The sequence below is a fragment of the Corythoichthys intestinalis genome, chromosome 16, assembly GCF_030265065.1.
Source record: "Corythoichthys intestinalis isolate RoL2023-P3 chromosome 16, ASM3026506v1, whole genome shotgun sequence".
In the NCBI taxonomy this organism is placed as follows: domain Eukaryota; kingdom Metazoa; phylum Chordata; class Actinopteri; order Syngnathiformes; family Syngnathidae; genus Corythoichthys; species Corythoichthys intestinalis.
The window spans coordinates 46,803,191-46,823,294 of NC_080410.1; the positions used below are offsets into that span (position 1 = coordinate 46,803,191).

A 20,104-nucleotide genomic window follows, 5' to 3' on the forward strand; every position below is an offset into this window, starting at 1 on the left:
TGCTCTTTAGACATATGATTCATTTCAGGAGTTTTTCTCTCTCACAAGAATTCAATGATTTTTTTTTTTTTTATTATTCCTTAGGCATAATTTGGTGATGTAATAAGTTATAGTACAGTATAATAAAAACAGTTCATATAGATAATTTTGTGCTGAGAAAAAAATACCATTGTTTAAGAAAAAAAATCAAACATCGTAAGCAGTTACCCACAATGTCACTCATGACTTCAGTTTTTTTTCACCATATTCCTTTTTACTTAGTTACAGTATTTCTTGGATGACTACTTTTACTTGAGTAATATTATTTTGAAGTGACACTATTCGAGTAAAATGTTTGGCTACTCTACCCACCTCTGATGTAGCGATATCACAAAGTCTCAACTTAATCACTGCCGTTGACGCCGCTAGACATCCAAACAATTTGAACTGTGAGGGTTGGCAACAAATGATCATTCACTGCCAACCCTCCCAGTTCAAATTGATTGGACGTCTATCCCTGTCAGTGGCTCTGAGAACATGATCAGATTCATTTTCTCACATTTCAATCGTCTAAATACTTTTGTCCACAGGGTGTATTTGTCAGCCAGTGTTCTGAGTTGAGGATTCTTGTCTTTTTGCAAGCATGGCTTGTGTTATGTGGGGATGTTTTTCTTGCAGAAACATCCGAGGAAGCGTCTTAGCTCGTCCCACTTGTACGACGCTGTATATCTGTGTCAAATACACACACTCTCTCTTATATCCGCTATATGATGTTTTGATGATGAGCTATTCTGTCACTATACACTGAGGGAAGTAATGGCTTCATTCCTGTTTGAATCTAGATGTCGGCTGAAGGTGAAAAACAAAACAAGTCTCCAATTTGTGTAGGTAATAGACAAAATATTAGTCAAAAATGAAAAACACAAAATGTAAATGAATCCAGGCAATGTTGACGGCAGAGGCGTCGCGTCCCATTAGGCAAACCAGGCAATTGCCTAGGGCCCCCAGCCAGCAGGGGCCCCCAGAGGGCCAACAGATTTAGCACACGCAACTTTACTGCACTGTCGCAGCGACACGTGTAGGGAGCTTTTCAATACCATGGAATCATTTGGCAGATTATCTAACGATTCTGTTATTAATCCCAATCAGCACTAACCATTTCACGTAGATTATACATGTTGAAGAATGTCCAATCAGCTATGAATACCACATGATTGTTTAAAGAGTGACTCACCAAGTACTCTCTGGAAAGTCCTTGCTGAGTTGTTTTACGTTGATTTTCACAGGCCACCTCATTATTCATGTGACTACTTAAAGAAATAGTGATTTTTCCAAAAAAGTCTATTAATGGGTCTATCGTATTCCTCGTCGAATGCTCTATAAGATAAATACAACATATATGCATCTAAAATAATCCTAAACGATTTTATTAGCAATTTTAATACTCCTTTTAGCAAGGTTCCTTGGGTATGAGTACATCCCCATAGCAACCAGTGCTGTTATTGTCCTACGTCACAAGCGCTGCGTATTCTGGGGGCAAGAATAGACGTAAGGTGCGCATTTCGAGCAGAGGACGGCCACCAAGTTAACATATAGCAGTAAACAAATATACAAAAATAACAGTAAATAAAAAAACTCCAGTCCCCATTCTGTAACAGCAGCTTTAAACTACATTCAATTAATTTAATGTTGTGAATCAACTGTTAAAGTTGTTAAAATTGCTCCCGTTTTTCCATAATTTCCCTTCTGTCTACTTTCGACATGTGAAAGTTTTAAAACTATTTTTAAAGATAGATTCAAGTCAATATTTTACCGATTTAGGAGGATTTTAGATAAAAAGTTAATTAGGTTTGCTTGGAAGGTTCGCTACAACAGCCTTGCAGGGAAGTGTACTGCTTTAAAATGGCGGCCGTTTACTAACGCCCGCATCTAGCTTTTTGTAGATGTGCTGCTCACCCTACCGAATCAATGGTGCATCTAGTTCTATATAAATGATATCTACCATTACATTATGTGGATGACATACTTTATAGCAGCTTTTCGGCAGCAGTCAGGTATGTTGTTGTGTTTTTTTATCTCGTGGCATGAGTTGAGCTAGAGCGAATCGCGAATAATCTAAGAATCGGAAATTTTGCACACCTCTACAGACTAGTAGTAGTATTTTTATGTCGTAAACCAATTAACTGCCTTGACTTGTTGTAACTAGCTTGTTAGCGTTTGCTAACAGCATTGCAGCATGCTAGCGTTATTAGACTTTTATTAAATATGCTATTGCTCCAAGTCAAACTGTCCCACTTACTTGTACACGCTCGAAGGGCCCCATGTTGCTTGTTGCCTGGGGCCCCCGGGGACCCCTGCTACGCCTCTGGTTGACGGGATCATATTTCAGTAACATCTGCCTCAAACTGTAGAAAGACAAACAAACAAAAAACATTTCAGTTTATTCTATTGTAAAAACTTGAGTAATCCTACTATTCAACCAACGATTTATACTGTATTAGGTAATCTTGCCTTTCGAGTGGGGCAATGTCCTCTTTAACGAGATCGATGGTGCAATCGCCTATCTCAGTGTTTTTCCAACCTTTTCTGAGTCACGGCACGTTTTTAAATTGGAAAAAATCTTGCGGCACACCACAAACTAAAAATGTTCTAAAATGAATTTCTGTTGGGGGGTTAGCCACACGAAGCTCAACGGTTGCTAACTTTCATATACTATTGTTTAGCCACAACTGGATTCATTACTTTATTACTATTCATTCTTTACATAGCTGTTTGAAACAGAAATGTTGTTTAATCCATCTGCAGGCAACCGGGAGATTGATTTTTGATTGATGGATGATTATGCGACACCGTGCGGGTGTGCGATGGTCCTCATGGGAAACGCAGTCTTCCTTAAGGCAAAACACTACCGCTTTTGTCCACAGGCGTCGCCAAAATTGACCAAAACTGAAAAGTTACCAATTGTTGCTTTAAACGTGTTGTAACCTGAAAATAACGTTTGTAGAGACGTTTGTAAGTAGAGGTACACTGCTAGCCAAAAGTATTGGCACCCCTGCAATTCTGTCAGATAATGTTCAATTTCTCCCACAAAATGATTGCAATTAAAAATTCTCTGGTAGTAATATCTTCATTTATTTTGCTTGCGATGAAAAAAACACAAGAATGGAAAAAAATCATTATCAATTTACACAAAACTCCAAAAAATGGGCCAGACAAAAGTATTGCCACCCTTTGAAAAATCCTGTGAATCTTCTCTAATTTGTTTAATTAACATTGACAATAAGTAAAGCACACTTTCAGTCAGTTAAAATGGATTAAAGTTGACTCAACCTCTGTCCTGTGTCCTTGTGTGTACGACATTGAGCATTGAGAAAAGAAAGAAGACCAAAGAACTGTCTGAGGACTTGAGAAGCAAAATTGTGAGGAAGCATGGGCAATCTCAAGGGTACAAGTCCATCTCCAAAGACCTGAATGTTCCTGTGTCTACCGTGCACAGTGTCATCAATAAGTGTAAAGCCCATGACACTGTGGCTAACCTCCCTGGATCTGGATGGAAAAGAAAAATTGACGAGAGATTTCAATGAAATAATGTATGGTGGATAAAGAATCTCGACTAACATCCAAACAAGTTCAAGCTGTCCTGCGGTCCGAGGGTACAACAGTGACGTCTGAATGAAAAGCGACTCTATTGCAGGATACCCAGGAAGACCCCACTTTTGACCCAGAGACATAAAAAAGCCAGGTTGGAGTTTGCCAAAACTTACCTGAGAAAGCCAAAAATGTTTTGGAAGAACGTTCTCTGCTCAGTTGAGACAAAAGTACAGCTTTATGGGAAAAGGCATCAACATAGAGTTTACAGGGGAAAATAATGAAGCCTAAAGAACATGGTCCCCACAGTCGCACGCGGCTTATGTTTTGGGGTTGCTTTGCTGCCTCTTGCACTGGACTGCTTTACCGTGTGTATGGCATTATGAAATCTGAAGATTAGCAACAAATTTTGCAGCACCAGTGTGAGAAAGTTGGGTCTTCCAGTAGGACAATGACCCAAAACACACTTCAAAAAGCACTAGAAAATGGTTTGAGACAAAGCACTGGAGACTTCTAAAGTGGCCAGCAATGAGTCTTTAGCCAAAGAAGAATGATCTAAAATTCCAGCAGAGCATTGTAAGAATGTCATTGATGGATACAGGGAGCGATTGTTCCCAGTTATTTTGTCTAAAAGTTGTGCTACCAGGTATTGGGCTGAGGGTGCCAATACTTTTGTCCAGCCCATTTTTGGAGTTTTGTGTAAAATGATGATGATTTAATTCTTGTTTTCATTCTCATTTGTGTTTATTTCATTGTAAGCAAAATAAATGAAGATATTACGACTAGGGTTGTTCCGATCATGTTTTTTTTGCTCCCGATCCGATCCCGATCATTTTAGTTTGAGTATCTGCCGATCCCGATATTTCCCGATCCGATTGCTTTTTTTTTTTTTGCTCCCGATTCAATTCCAATCAATCCGATAATTTTCCCGATCATATACATTTTGGCAATGCATTAAGAAAAAAATGAATAAAACTTGGACGAATATATACATTCAACATACAGTACATAAGTACTGTATTTGTTTATTATGACAATAAATCCTCAAGATGGCATTTACATTATTAACATTCTCTGTGTGAGAGGGATCCACAGACAGAAAGACTTGCAATTCTTAAAGGATAATGTGACTTTGTATATTGTGATTCAATATTGCCATCTAGTGTATTTGTTGAGCTTTCAATAAATGATACTGTAGCCATTTAACTGTTCTGCCCAAATGCATGATGGGAAGTGCAACCATGACCGTTCGTAGTGGCACTAATTGATATATCTTCTCTGCGTTGGGAAGTAACATATGGTGTTAAGGAAAAGATCAACCACTTGTTCTTCCCCACATTGCTTCCCACGATATTTCTAATTGTTGAAAGAGGGACTTTAAGGCTTTAGCCAATTAAAAAGAGGCCCCAAAGACTGCCAAAATTCTCTCTACTCATTTTACGCTGCCTGTTAGCTCTATATATAGGTAAAATGGTGCCATTATAGATTGAACGCGACAATGCGTGAGTGGGTCACGCAGCGCATGCGTTAATTGCATTAAATATTTTAGCGTGATTAATTTTTTTAAAAATTAATTACCGCCGTTTACTAGATAAATTTGATAGCCCTACTTTAAGCCAGAACTAAAGACTTTGGATGAGTGTAAGACATTTTGTCTGTAACGTTAAATACCATTAGAAAACAATTTAATTAAAATATATATATATATATATTTTAAAAAAGGCATGTCCGATATTTTTTTGCCGATTCCGATACTTTGAAAATGACGTTATCGGACCCGATCGATCGGCATCCTAATCGATCGGGACATCTTTAATTACTACCAAAGCATTTGTAATCGCAATCATTTTCTGGGAGAAATTGGGCATTATCTGGCAGAATTGCAGGCATGCCAATACTTTTGGCCCGCATTTTACCACTGTACTGTGTTTTGAAGCGTCAAAATGAAAATTGGAGACTTGTTCAATAATCAAACCGACCCATCAAGCAAATGATGAAACAATTATTTCCCTCACTTTATACAGTATACAGCGCTCACTCATCCTGTAATCTTTTTCTATATTTATGGTTCTCTTGTTCCCCCTGCTACTATGTCGTACCCTGCAGCTGTGTGAGGCCAGGGCTTCACTGTGGGCTAAGTGTGAGGGGGACATTTAGGGTAAGCCGGCCCGAACCGCCCCCACACCCCTTGCGCTCCATCTTTCACTGCCTGGCCTGGTGCCGCGGCTGCCTCTGGGCTTTCCTACTGCCTGCCTCAAAACGCCACAGCCTTGTTCAATCCAGCGCCCCCTCTTCTAGGGCGGACGCCATTTACTTTTCGCTCGGCTCAAGGACTTCCCAGAGTGCACCGCTACGCGCTCACATCGCAGACGCTTAACTGAGGTTCATCTGAAAGAACGTTTTTTTTAAACCGTGGAACCTCGGAGGTCCAACGCAATCCAGTGTTAAGTCTACTAAACACTATATGAAAAATATTTTTTATACAGTGCCTTGCAAAAGTATTCGGCCCCCTTGAATCTTGCAACCTTTCGCCACATTTCAGGCTTCAAACATAAAGATATGAAATGTCATTTTTTTGTCAGGAATCAACAACAAGTGGGACACAATCGTGAAGTGGAACAACATTTATTGGATAATTTAAACTTTTTTAACACATAAAAAACTGAAAAGTGGGGCGTGCAATATTATTCGGCCCCTTTACTTTCAGTGCAGCAAACTCACTCCAGAAGTTCAGTGAGGATCTTTGAATGATCCAATGTTGTCCTAAATGACCGATGATGATAAATAGAATCCACCTGTGTGTAATCAAGTTTCCGTATAAATGCACATGCTCTGTGATAGTCTCAGGGTTCTGTTTAAAGTGCAGAGATCATTATGAAAACCAAGGAACACACGAGGCAGGTCCGAGATACTGTTGTGGAGAAGTTTAAAGCCGGATTTGGATACAAAAAGATTTCCCAAGCTTTAAACATATCAAGGAGCACTGTGCAAGCCATCATATTGAAATGGAAGGAGCATCAGACCACTGCAAATCTACCAAGACCCGGCCGTCCTTCCAAACTTTCTTCTCAAACAAGGAGAAAACTGATCAGAGAAACAGCCAAGAGGCCCATGATCACTCTGGATGAACTGCAGAGATCTACAGCTGAGGTGGGAGAGTCTGTCCATAGGACAACAATCAGTCGTACACTGCACAAATCTGGCCTTTATGGAAGAGTGGCAAGAAGAAAGCCATTTCTCAAAGATATCCATAAAAAGTCTCGTTTAAAGTTTGCCACAAGCCACCTGGGAGACACACCAAACATGTGGAAGAAGGTGCTCTGGTCGGATGAAACCAAAATTGAACTTTTTGGCCACAATGCAAAACGATATGTTTGGCGTAAAAGCAACACAGCTCATCACCCTGAACACACCATCCCCGCTGTCAAACATGGTGGTGGCAGCATCATGGTTTGGGCCTGCTTTTCTTCAGCAGGGACAGGGAAGATGGTTAAAATTGACGGGAAGGTGGATGCAGCCAAATACAGGAACATTCTGGAAGAAAACCTGTTGGTATCTGCACAAGACCTGAGACTGGGACGGAGATTTATCTTCCAACAGGACAATGATCCAAAACATAAAGCCAAATCTACAATGGAATGGTTAAAAAATAAACGTATCCAGGTGTTGAAATGGCCAAGTCAAAGTCCAGACCTGAATCCAATTGAGAATCTGAAGACTGCTGGTCACAAACACTCTCCATCCAACCTCACTGAGCTCGAGCTGTTTTGCAAGGAAGAATGGGCAAGAATGTCAGTCTCTCGATGTGCAAAACTGATAGAAACATACCCCAAGCGACTTGCAGCTGTAATTGGAGCAAAAGGTGGCGCTACAAAGTATTAACGCAAGGGGGCCGAATAATATTGCACGCCCCACTTTTCAGTTTTTTATTTGTTAAAAAAGTTTAAATTATCCAATAAATGTTGTTCCACTTCACGATTGTGTCCCACTTGTTGTTGATTCTTGACAAAAAATTAAAATTTTATATCTTTATGTTTGAAGCCTGAAATGTGGCAAAAGGTTGCAAGGTTCAAGGGGGCCGAATACTTTTGCAAGGTACTGTATCTCAGACCAACTGGATTTGCAATACCATCAATGGCAGTGAATGAGCTAAATCCACGACTGTCTCCTAAAAATTGACCTTTTTTTGTGCCATGTTGGACTTTGGTGGTTCCAATTTGTGAACACATGAGCCTAACATTAGGGAACACTGCCCTCTAAACAGCCGCCAGTGTATGATGTAGTTGTAGGGGGGTTGGGTTGATCCACTTTTTTGAAGGGGGTGCGGGTATAGCACTTCATGGGAAATTCATCACTCTATAAAATATTAGCAGTACTTAAAATTAGTTATTTAGAACTGGGATTCTTAAACTTTTTGGCTCTCGAGACTTACACCGGCCGCATTTTGTCGCTACACCTTTTGCCCGCCGCACAATGGAGGATTGATGTCCAAAAATGGTAATGCAACTAGATCAAAATACAGGTAGTCCCCAGGTTTCGACGTACGATCAGTGTTGTCACAGATTACTGGAAAAAGTAATTTAATTACTGGGGCTGTCAAAATTATCGCGTTAACGCGCGGTAATTAATTTTTTAAATTAATCACGTTAAAATATACAACACAATTAACGCACATGTCCCGCTCAGACAGTATTCTGCCTTTTGGTAAGTTTTACAGCAGGCTTTTTGTGCTGTCTAACAGCGAACTCTTGTGGTCGCTTAGCGACATGGTTTTTTTTTTTTTCTTGCCAGTTCAATATGGCTGCACGACGTCTCGGGCTAACGCCTACGTTGTAATGTTGTGCTTATATGATCCTTGGACAAGATTTGTCCCTAAGTATGGTTGTTGTAAAGAATGTACATATTATGTTAGTAAGCGAAATGTTCTATTTTTTGTATGAGACGCTTTTTGTTTATGTTTAGTGAACCTGTTTAGCGTGCTAAGCTAACGTTGTTGCTAATGCAATGCTTGTATACTTTTTTTTTTTTTGTTGTAGTTTTACGACGGTCTAAAGAGGACAATGGTTTGAGGCTATTTTATTAATAAATCAGATGAAAAAGGGAGAAGTCTGATTATCAAGGCGTCGTTCACTAGCTGTCTAGCTTTGGAAAAAGTAGACGCTTCGGAGTGAGGACAGCATAGACAGATTTAAATGACAGTAGAGTGAAATGCCCACTACAGTCCTTATGTACCGTATGTTGAATGTATATATCCATCATGTGTCTTATCTTTTCATTCCAACAATTTATTTTACAGAATATATATATAATTTACAGAAAAATATGGCATATTTTATAGATGGTTTGAATTGCGATTAATTGCGATTAATTATGATTAATTATTTTTAAGCTGTAATTAACTCGATTAAAATTTTTAATCGTTTGACAGCCCTGTTAATTACTGATTACGCCTCAAAAAAGTAATCTAGTTACTTTACTGATTACTTTATTATCAAAGTACATAAGTTACTTTAAAAGTAATTTGTCAGTTACTTTTCCCAATATTTCTCCCTTTGCTGCCTCAACAGAAAAATTTCATCGCATGTAATTGAATTTTTCAGATAAGGCTTTATCTTCGAGTTAGCAGGGGTTTAGTTAGTCGATGGAGTTGATATCAACCACCATTGACTGCACGGAATTTGTTCAAAACAACTCCAACGACTAATTAAATCCCCGCTAACTCGAAGATTAAGCCTAATGTCAAAAATTCAAAATTCAATAAATTTGACAGCCCTAGTTGTGCCTTATGTTGGCTCAACATGTGTGCTTTATGTTAAAAGAACACAATTGCTAAATGCTGAAGGAAAGCAAAATTATCAGGTGCAAATTCTTTCCATAATTTTTTTACGTCAGTTCAACACCCCATTTTTTTGAGTGCTATAGCTTTGACATGAGCGTGTGCCGTCTTCGCCTGTTTATACTAAATGAAGCTCGGTTCCGTCTGATAAGGCATGACACAAAGAAGTGTCACGTCAATAGGTAATGATGTCTATGTGGTAGCGTTATTGACAGTCCAGCTAGACCCAACCCTGCCACCAGAGGACAGCCTATTTTCCACCATTAAACAAAATGCAGTGCCTTGCAAAAGTATTCGGCCCCCTTGAATCTTTCAACCTTTCGCTACGTTTCAGGCTTCAAACATAAAGATATGAAATTTAATTTTTTTGTCAAGAATCAACAACAAGTGGGACACAGTCGTGAAGTGGAACAAAATTAATTGGATAATTTAAACTTTTTTAACAAATAAAAAACTGAAAAGTGGGGCGTGCAATATTATTCGGCCCCTTTACTTTCAGTGCAGCAAACTCACTCCAGAAGTTCAGTGAGGATCTCTGAATGATCCAATGTTGTCCTAAATGACCGATGATGATAAATAGAATCCACCTGTGTGTAATCAAGTCTCCGTATAAATGCACCTGCTCTGTGATAGTCTCAGGGTTCTGTTTAAAGTGCAGAGAGCATTACGAAAACCAAGGAACACACCAGGCAGGTCCGAGATACTGTCGTGGAGAAGTTTAAAGCCGGATTTGGATACAAAAAGATTTCCCAAGCTTTAAACATGTCAAGGAGCACTGTGCAAGCCATCATATTGAAATGGAAGGAGCATCAGACCACTGCAAATCTACCAAGACCCGGCCGTCCTTCCAAACTTTCTTCTCAAACAAGGAGAAAACCGATCAGAGATGCAGCCAAGAGGCCCATGATCACTCAGGATGAACTGCAGAGATCTACAGCTGAGGTGGGAGAGTCTGTCCATAGGACAACAATCAGTCGTACACTGCACAAATCTGGCCTTTATGGAAGAGTGGCCAGAAGAAAGCCATTTCTCAAAGATATCCATAAAAAGTCTCGTTTAAAGTTTGCCACAAGCCACCTGGGAGACACACCAAACATGTGGAAGAAGGTGCTCTGGTCAGATGAAAGCAAAATTGAACTTTTTGGCCACAATGCAAAACGATATGTTTGGCGTAAAAGCAACACAGCTCATCACCCTGAACACACCATCCCCACTGTCAAACATGGTGGTGGCAGCATCATAGTTTGGGCCTGCTTTTCTTCAGCAGGGACAGGGAAGATGGTTAAAATTGACGGGAAGATGGATGCAGCCAAATACAGGAACATTCTGGAAGAAAACCTGTTGGTATCTGCACAAGACCTGAGACTGGGATGGAGATTTATCTTCCAACAGGACAATGATCCAAAACATAAAGCCAAATCTACAATGGAATGGTTCACAAATAGACGTATCCAGGTGTTAGAATGGCCAAGTCAAAGTCCAGACCTGAATCCAATCGAGAATCTGTGGAAAGAGCTGAAGACTGCTGTTCACAAACACTCTCCATCCAACCTCACTGAGCTCGAGCTGTTTTGCAAGGAAGAATGGGCAAGAATGTCAGTCTCTCGATGTGCAAAACTGATAGAAACATACCCCAAGCGACTTGCAGCTGTAATTGGAGCAAAAGGTGGCGCTACAAAGTATTAACGCAAGGGGGCCGAATAATATTGCACGCCCCACTTTTCAGTTTTTTATTTGTTAAAAAAGTTTAAATTATCCAATAAATTTTGTTCCACTTCACGATTGTGTCCCACTTGTTGTTGATTCTTGACAAAAAAATTTAAATTTTATATCTTTGAAGCCTGAAATGTGGCGAAAGGTTGCAAGGTTCAAGGGGGCCGAATACTTTTGCAAGGCACTGCACAATATTTTTGGACTTTTTGGATAGTTATTTTGAATTTTTCAAGGGCTGATGCCGATTTACGCGGAAATTCAGCATACGTTGCCAGCAATAGGAACTAATTCACAACCAGGGGACTACCTGTATCTCAATTTCTATAAAACAATAGCAGCACAAATGAGCACAAACGTAGCATAAACGAATGGTACCATTTCAGGTCCATTTTGCAATAATTGGGGGCTGCGTGATGTCATCGCTCAAAATGAATTTCTCAATATTTCAAAAACGATAGCAGCACAAACGAAGCTTTTTACAGCACAAACGAGCACAAACTTGACACAAACGATTGACATCATTTAATATAAATTTGGGTCTGATGGTGGGGGCCAACTTCACGGAGGTTACTCGATTACTATCAAAAGTAATGCAAAATCAAATTTGACAACAAATACTGTAAGTGAGTAGCGATTCTTTTTTTGATCAAATATCGCATAGGGATAAAACATAAAACAATTCCGTATCAATACTTTTGACAACCCTAATCGGTAGACACTTTGAAAATGTAGATTTTGTGCAACCCCAGTTTCCATCCAATCCCAGCTAGTGTCTCTCTCACACTAAAAACACATCTTGTCGCCTTTGTGTTGCCCTTTTGTCGTCCCAAGTGTAACGTGTCATTGTACGACCCCTCAAACCGAAGCCCTTCACGGTAGACGTGTTTAGACTTCATATGACCTCGAACCCCCCGAAATAATATTTCTGCTCTCTTCCATTTTTTTTCCCCACTGTACACTTCATCGCCATCCTCGTTGTCCCACTTGTCGTTCATTGTCGTCATTCGCCCGTCACGCTTTAGACATCTTCAATTACGAAATCCCCTCCATCAATGTCAATCTGGACAGCCTCATCGACGAGTTCAGCGGCGCCCCCTGCAGGAGGTCCCAATCGCCGCCGTCGGGCGAGGCCCCGCGCGAGGAGGAGCGGCTGGCGACCACTCTATGATGTCGCCAATCGCCACGGGAGGCCGACACACCGTTTGGCCTCATCTATTGATTCGTTGGCTGCCGCTGACATCGATAGACGCCCGATCCGTTTATCGCCGTCGATGGCAGTGAATAAGTTTTAAAAAATGGTAATCATGAGAAAATCTGCATCCAGAACTGAAAGAAAAACACCAAAATGCCACATAGGACAAACCAATGCCTTTAGAAAGATTATTGATCACTTCTTATTTACTGTTTTGTTTTGTGCTTTGTTTAATCATGATGATTTGTTTTTGTTTGTTTGTTTTAATTTGCCTTAAATGCGATATAGTTGTATGATTATCATATCGCTTTTATTGAGCCGGACATGGATGGGATACATTTGCTTCACAGGGTAACTTTAATTCTGACTTTCCTCAAATAGTGGCCATGAAAAAAGGAAGGGTAATGAGGTTTTCTCAGATTACAAGTAGAGCAGTTACAGAAGTTACAGTACACACATACAGTGCCCTCCATAATTATTGGCACCCCTGAAAAAGATGTGTTTTTTAGCTTCTAATAATTTTTTATTAATTCAAATAATATGGGACCTTAATGGAAAAAAGAGAAAAATCCAACCTTCACATGCACCCTAACAAGGTCCCCAGGGCCTTTGGAAGCAAAACAGCCCCACAGCATCACCAGTTCAAGCCTGGGACCATGTGTATTTTTGTGTGAGACCAAGATTGAGCTTTTTGGCAACAAACACTCTAAGTGGGTCTGGCGTGCCACGAAAGGTGCGCATGCTGAAAAGCACCTCATACCCACTGTGAAGTATGGGGGTGGGTCAGTGATGCTGTGGGGCTGTTTCGCTTCCAAAGGGCCTGGGAACCTTGTTAGGGTGCATGGCATCATGAATGCTTTGAAATACCAGGACATTTTAAATCAAAATTTGTTGCCCTCTGCCCGAAAGCTGAAGATGGGTCGTCACTGGGTCTTTCAGCAAGACAATGACCCTAAACATATGGCCAAATCTACACAAAATCAAGCTCCTCCCATGGCCATCTCATTCCCCAGACCTTGTTTTGTTGGCAAAAGGGGGTTGTACAAAGTATTAACACCAGGGGTGCTAATAATTGTGACACATTATTTGATGTCAAATAATTTTTTCTTTATGTGAGATTTTTTTTCCCCACCGAATGAATGCACTTGTATTGAAAGTTGATTTTTCTCTTTTTTTTCCCATTAAGGTCCCATATTATTTGAATAAAAAAAATATATAAACTAGAAGCTAAAAAACACATCTTTTTCAGGGGTGCCAATAATTATGGGGGGCACTGTGTATCATACAACATAGCAGGGATATGACACGACGCACAGGTCACGTGCAGGGATTTTTTGTACGGAAAAAAAAAACTACCAGTCATGGCTGGAGGAAGGGGGTGGGGTCAGTGATCGTAAGAAAAAGACGGTGGCGGACTTTATATTGGTATGCTAAGCAGGCACAATTGACTCGTGCTATCTTAGCCACTCCATAGCCCTGAAACTATGAAATAACTAAAAAACTGCACGGAATTTGTTTAAACAACTCCAACGACTAATTCAACACCTGCGAACTCGAAGATTAAGCCTTATGTCAAAAATTCTGAACTTTCCCTTGAAGACATTTAAAAAAAAAGACAAAGCAAAACAAAATCCACGAATTTGTGTTAATTTCTACAAAGTGGAAATGTGGAATGTGTGTGATGTAAGAATGCAGCGTATTGAATAGTGTACTCACGCGACACCACTACAGCGCAGACACAGACCACAAGCCGAGTTGAAGCGTTCTTGTTAGCATTAGCATTTAGCGTGGCGAGCATCAGTTTAAACTCTCAGGCAACCACAACACCTCTGCTTTCATGGTTGCTGTGGACCCAAACGATGTGCGAGGATCTACTCTCGCTAATCCATTAGCAATAGTAGCTGGGCTGGGCAGCAATAGCAGCTAGCTGGCTAGTATTAGCTGCTGTCGCTTCGCTTACATTAGCAGCTTGCTAGCTGGCTTTAGTGTCTGTCTCTAGGTTCGTGAACAGCTGGCTGTCTTATTCAGGCAGATTGGAATGAGCTGGCAATGGAGGGAGTTTGTTTCTTTCCTCTCATGGATGTTATGTGCTTGGACGATTTAGCATGGGACTCTTCATGCCCATTGTACCCAGTTGAATCTTTTTTTTTTTTGGGATACGATGCAAAAAGCCTCGAACACACCCTATCCGCTGGTTAGAGCCAAAGGCACAACGGGAACCTATTTGGCCGGAGGTCACTATTTGAGGAAGTCCACGATTTTTAACATAATCTAAATATATATTTACTTTTTTAGTACCAGCACAGTGTGGGAAAAAAATTTGTACATCCGTGTTGTGTCAGCCACTATCAACAAAGGCCATTTTTGGTGGTAAATGACTGAAAAAGGATGACTCGTCACTGCTTTTCATGTTCAGGTAACCTCGTTCAAGTGCTTCGGGCTTAGTCAACTCATTGGCTGACATTGACGTGGATAATGATCATTCGCTGCCAGCCCTTTCAGTCCAAATGGATTGGACGTCTATCCCCTTCAATGGCTGCCGATGAGTTTACATTCAACACCACCCTGCGTGTAAATACAGCAAGCAAGAGTGTACATAATTAGATGTGTATAAATCTGAGAGGAAAAATCTATATGTATAAGGTGTATCTCCACTATGTGTATATAATGTGCTGATATTTATCACATGTAGACAAAGTGAGGTTATTTTTTTCCCATGTTGAACAAAAATGATTTTATTTATGTATTTATTTATTTATGCTACATTGACTTGCGTATTGATTTGATGAATATGCTCCGATGAGAATGCCTCATCGCTGAAAGTGGCAAGTTTGAGCTGTAAAAAATGAAATTGTGCACATTTATTCACTTTTTGGTAACACTTTATTTGGCAGTGGGTTCATAAGACTATCATAAAACCGTCATAAATATGACATGACACTCTCATGAGCGTTAATGAATGGCTTATGATGTCACTTTTGAATGGATGTAAAAGATGTAACTGGAGTTATTGACATCATTTGCGGTCATAAGACAGTCATAAATATGGCATGACACTGTCATGAGCATTAATGAATGCTTATGATGTCACTTTTGAATGGATGTAAATGATGTTAGTGACACTTGCTTCATGGCACTGTCACGAGCATTAATGCTTATGATGTCACTTTTGAATGGATATATAAGATGTAAATGAAGTTAGTGACATCATTTGCCATCATAAGACCGTCCTAAATATGACATGACACTGTCATGAGAAATTAATAAATGCTTATGACAGATGTCATTATATGTCATCTGGAAAATGATGTCGCTTTTTAGGTTAACGTGAAAGATGCAAATGAAGTTAGTGACATATTTGCCGTCATAAGATGAATGAATGCATCTAATCTCAGTTTTGAATGGATGTCAATGATATAAATGATGTTAGATCATTTGCCGTCATAAGACCGTCATAAATATGACATGACACTGTCATGAGCATTAATGAGTGCTTATGATGTTACTTTCGAACAGCTGTAAAAGATGGAAATGGAGTTAGTGACATCATTTGCCGTCATATGACCGTCATAATTTGACATGACACTGTCATGAGCGTTAATGAATGCTTATGACAGATGTCATTAACTTTCATCCAGCAAATGATGTTGCTTTTGAATGGATGTAAAACATTTCAATGGAGTTAGTGACATAATTTGCCGTCATATGACTGTCATAATTTTGACATGACACTGTCATGAGCGCTAATAAATGCTTATGACAGATGTCATTAAGTGTCATCCAGCAAATGATGTTGATTTTGAATGGATGTAAAAGCTGTAAATGAAGTTAGTTACATAATTTGCTGTCATATGACCGTCATAATTATGACATGACACTGTCATGAGCGCTAATGAATGCTTATGACAGATGTCATTAAGTGTCATCCATGTCAAATCAAATCCAAATGGAGTTAGTGACGTCATTTGCCATCATAAGACCATCATAAATAACCCATGATACTGTCATGAATGTGATTGGAGTTATTGACATCATTTGCCATCACAAGACTGTCTTAAAAATGACATGACACTGTCATAAGCATTAATGAATGCTTATGATGTCACTTTTGAATGGATTTAAAAGATGTGGAGTTAGTGACATCATTTGCTGTCATAAGACCGTCATAAATATGACATGACACCGTCATGAGCATTAGTGAGTGCTTATCAAGTCCCTTTTGAGTGGATGTAAAGATGTGAATGGAGTTAGTGACTTCATTTGCCGTCATATGACTGTCATATTTATGACATGGCACTGTCATGAGCATTAATTAATGCTTTTGATGTCACTTTTGTATGGATGTAAATAGATTAAGTGACATCATTTTCTGCCATAAGACTGTCATAATTATGACATGACACTGTCATGCTAATGACGGATGTCATTAAATGTCATCTGGCAATTTATGTATCTTTTGAATGGATGGAAAAGATGGATGAATAAATGGAGTTAGTAACATCTTTGCCAGATGACACTTAATGACATCTGTCATGAGCATTCATTTACGCTTATGACAGTGTCATGTCATAATTATGGTCATATGACAGTCTTATGATGCCATTGTCAAATAAAGTGTTGCCCACTTTTTTTTTTTTTATCAGTTATTCACTGCTTAACAGACAGTTCATTAGACTTGAGTTTAGTTTTTTTTTTTTTTTTAAGTCAAAAGTTCTTAAGTGCAATTACAGTCATAACATTTCCATTTTTTGTAAAAGTAGAGTGAATTACCGGAATTTATTCCGTTTTAGCTTGTATTTTGGAGAGCCTCAACATTCCCGAAAGATCACCAATTTTTGCAACTGCGGATATCCGAGTAAAAAATGTATATTTTTAGGGATGTTTCCAAGACTACCCCCAAACTCTTTATATTTCTTTTTCTTCAAACCTTCACCGATCGTCACGGAAATCACATCAAAATTTGGAAATGCTGCTTTCATTTTTAATTTCCTGTTTATTCAAGGGGGCCACGTGTAAAAGTGATGTGTGCTAAGCGTCGGTTTGTGTGTGTTAATGAAAATTTTGTTGATCATATTTATTCTCTAAGTAGTTGTGGTTTATAATATGCAACAATGCGAGGGCACTCTTTATTTTGTATCAACTACGGGCATCTTTATTCATTATTTTTGGTAACCTGCTAGGCTGACTGAATGTGACTCATTTGAAAAACATGATTTATTATTATTATTATAGCCCGTACAACTTGCTGGCATGTATGAACATTATGAGGAGTATTACTGTAAAGCTTTGGTGCATCATCTGCCTACACGCATGCACTCATATTCACACAACAGGCTGCTCTTACACAACAAGGCACAAATCGTCATTTTCAAGAGCTTCTTTCCTCCCTCAAACCCGTTCACTTTTCTACCAGAACATTTTTACGCCGTTTACCCAACTATCATGTTTTCATTTTAAGGGCGAGGTTTGAATTCAACGGGGAAAAAAAGTGAGGAGGACTGTGGAAAAGCATGCACCTAGATAGTAATTTCAAAGGTTTTTGTCTTTTTAGGGGTGCGGGTTCAGTGGGCACTTTTATGAATGACAATGTGAACCATAATGACGTTTTAGAAGGGGAATAAAAAGGTCCTACGTGAGGTTTAACGAGGGGGAGCCTGTGTTGTTGCCTGTGGGTATGCAGCCTCCTCACACTAGTCAAAAAGAAGCACCCAACACCCCCTTCATCCTGTGCTTAGCATATCAAGTGAAACACAGTGTGTACTGTGAAGCCGACCTGCAATCCTTATCAGAATGTCAGAAATAAATAGATCTATATATATTAAACTCTACGTTTTTAATAACATTACGTTTCTGGTGTTTTTATTGAAAACTTCGAAGTGGACTCATTAACCTTTGAACGGGAATCTATCATATACTTCACCATCAGTTGACAAGACGGCTCCTACAAACAGACCCAGGCAGAGCTGAGTTGGCTTTCAATGTGATAAACGCAAACATGCTGCGTTCAAACGCCAGATTTAGGTGAAGAAAGGACATGTTTTACTGCATAAAAGCAGGCAGGGGTGTCTCAAGAGTGATTTGGTCAAGGATTCAAGGTAATTCTTACATAAAAGAGCCCCATGCATGCACTTTGAAACGTGAAAAAATTGCATGGAAGAAGACTCAAAAATTGAGTCATAAAGTGTCTCTCAAAAGTTAGTACACCCGTCGCATTTCTGTAGATATTGAAGTATATCTTTTCATCGGACAACACTGACAAAATGACACTTTGAAATAATGAAAAGTAATCTGTGTGCAGCCTATATAATAGAGTTCAATTATTTTCCCCCCAAAATAACTCAAAATATAGCCATTAATATCTAAACCCCTGGTAACAAAACCGCATGGGAACTACGTACAACCCTAAATGTCTAAATTGAGTACTGTTTGTCAATTTCCCTCCAAAATGTCATGTGACTCGTTACAGGAGTGCTGTCAGCATTGGAGCAGAGACTGAAGTGGTGGGGGGTCAGCCTGTTTGTACTCAGACCATACGCCGTACTCTACATCAAATTGGTGTGCATGGCTGTCACCCCAGGAGGAAGCCTCTTCTTGAAGACAGTACACCAGAAAGCCCGCAAACAGTTTGCTGAGGACATGTCAACAAAGCACATGGATTACTGGAACAGTGTGCTATGGTCTGATGAGACTAAATTTAATTTGTTTGGTTCCGATGGTCTCAAGCATGTGTGGCAGCGACCAGGTGAGCAGTACAGAGATAAATGTGTCATGCCTACAGTCAAGCATGGTGGTGGGAATGACCCCCCCCCCCCCCCCCCCCCCCCCACCACCACCAACTCTTCAGTCTCTCCAGCATTGCTGAAAGCACTCCTGCAACGAGTCACGTGACATTTTGGAGGGAAAATGACAAGCAGTACTCAATTTGGACATTTAGGGTTGTACGTAGTTCCCATGTGGTGTACTCACTTTTGTTGCCAGGGGTTTAGATATTAACAGCTATATTTTGAGTTATTTTGAGGGGAATACATATATATGTATGTATATATATATATATATATATATATTAGGGGATTAATCGAGTTAATTACAGCTTAAAAATTAATCGTAATTAATCGCAATTCAAACCATCTATAACATATGCCATATTTTTCTGTAAATTATTGTTGGAATGGAAAGATTAGACACAAGATGGATATATACATTCAACATACGGTACAAAAGTACTGTATTTGTTTATTATTATTGTTTATTATTGTTTATAAAAGATAAATGTTAGTACAAGTTATAGAAATTTTATACTAAAACCCCTCTTCTGTTTTCGTTTTAATAAAATTTGTAAAATTTTCAATCAAAAAATAAACTAGTAGCCCCCCATTGTTGATGCCAATAATTACTTACACAATGCTCATGGGTGCTGAAGCCTTTAAAATCAGTCGCACCTAAGCGCCAGCAGAGGGCGACAAAACTCAGAAAAACACAAGTACACATTTCACTGTGCTGTCATTTTAATGTTTGAGCGGGGCATGTGCGTTAATTGCGTCAAATATTTTAACATGATTAATTTAAAAAATTAATTACCGCCCGTTAACGCGATAATTTTGACAGCCCTATATATATATATATATATATATATATTTTTTTTTTTTTTTTAAACCTGTCCTGTTCAGCTGTTTGACACGGAGAATGGAAGTCTAAGTGCCCGGTTGGTCTGAACAGTTTTAATGTTTCACATTGAGAGTATGACATACTCCCATTGTGATCATTCAACATACCTCATTTATTATGACAAAGCAGTG

General features: G+C 39.3%; 1 protein-coding gene across 2 annotated transcripts in view; it reads left to right on the top strand.

The window, feature by feature from the left end:
* Positions 1 to 13,282, top strand: part of arhgap44a (Rho GTPase activating protein 44a) — a 106,339-nt gene extending 93,057 nt beyond the window's left edge. For both annotated transcript variants that reach the window (XM_057861254.1, XM_057861255.1), the window contains one exon: positions 12,139 to 13,282. In XM_057861254.1, coding sequence (XP_057717237.1) covers positions 12,139 to 12,284 — 146 coding nt within the window. In that variant the 3' untranslated portion in view covers positions 12,285 to 13,282. The remainder of the gene's footprint in view (positions 1 to 12,138) is intronic.
* Positions 13,283 to 20,104: the final 6,822 nt, after the last annotated feature.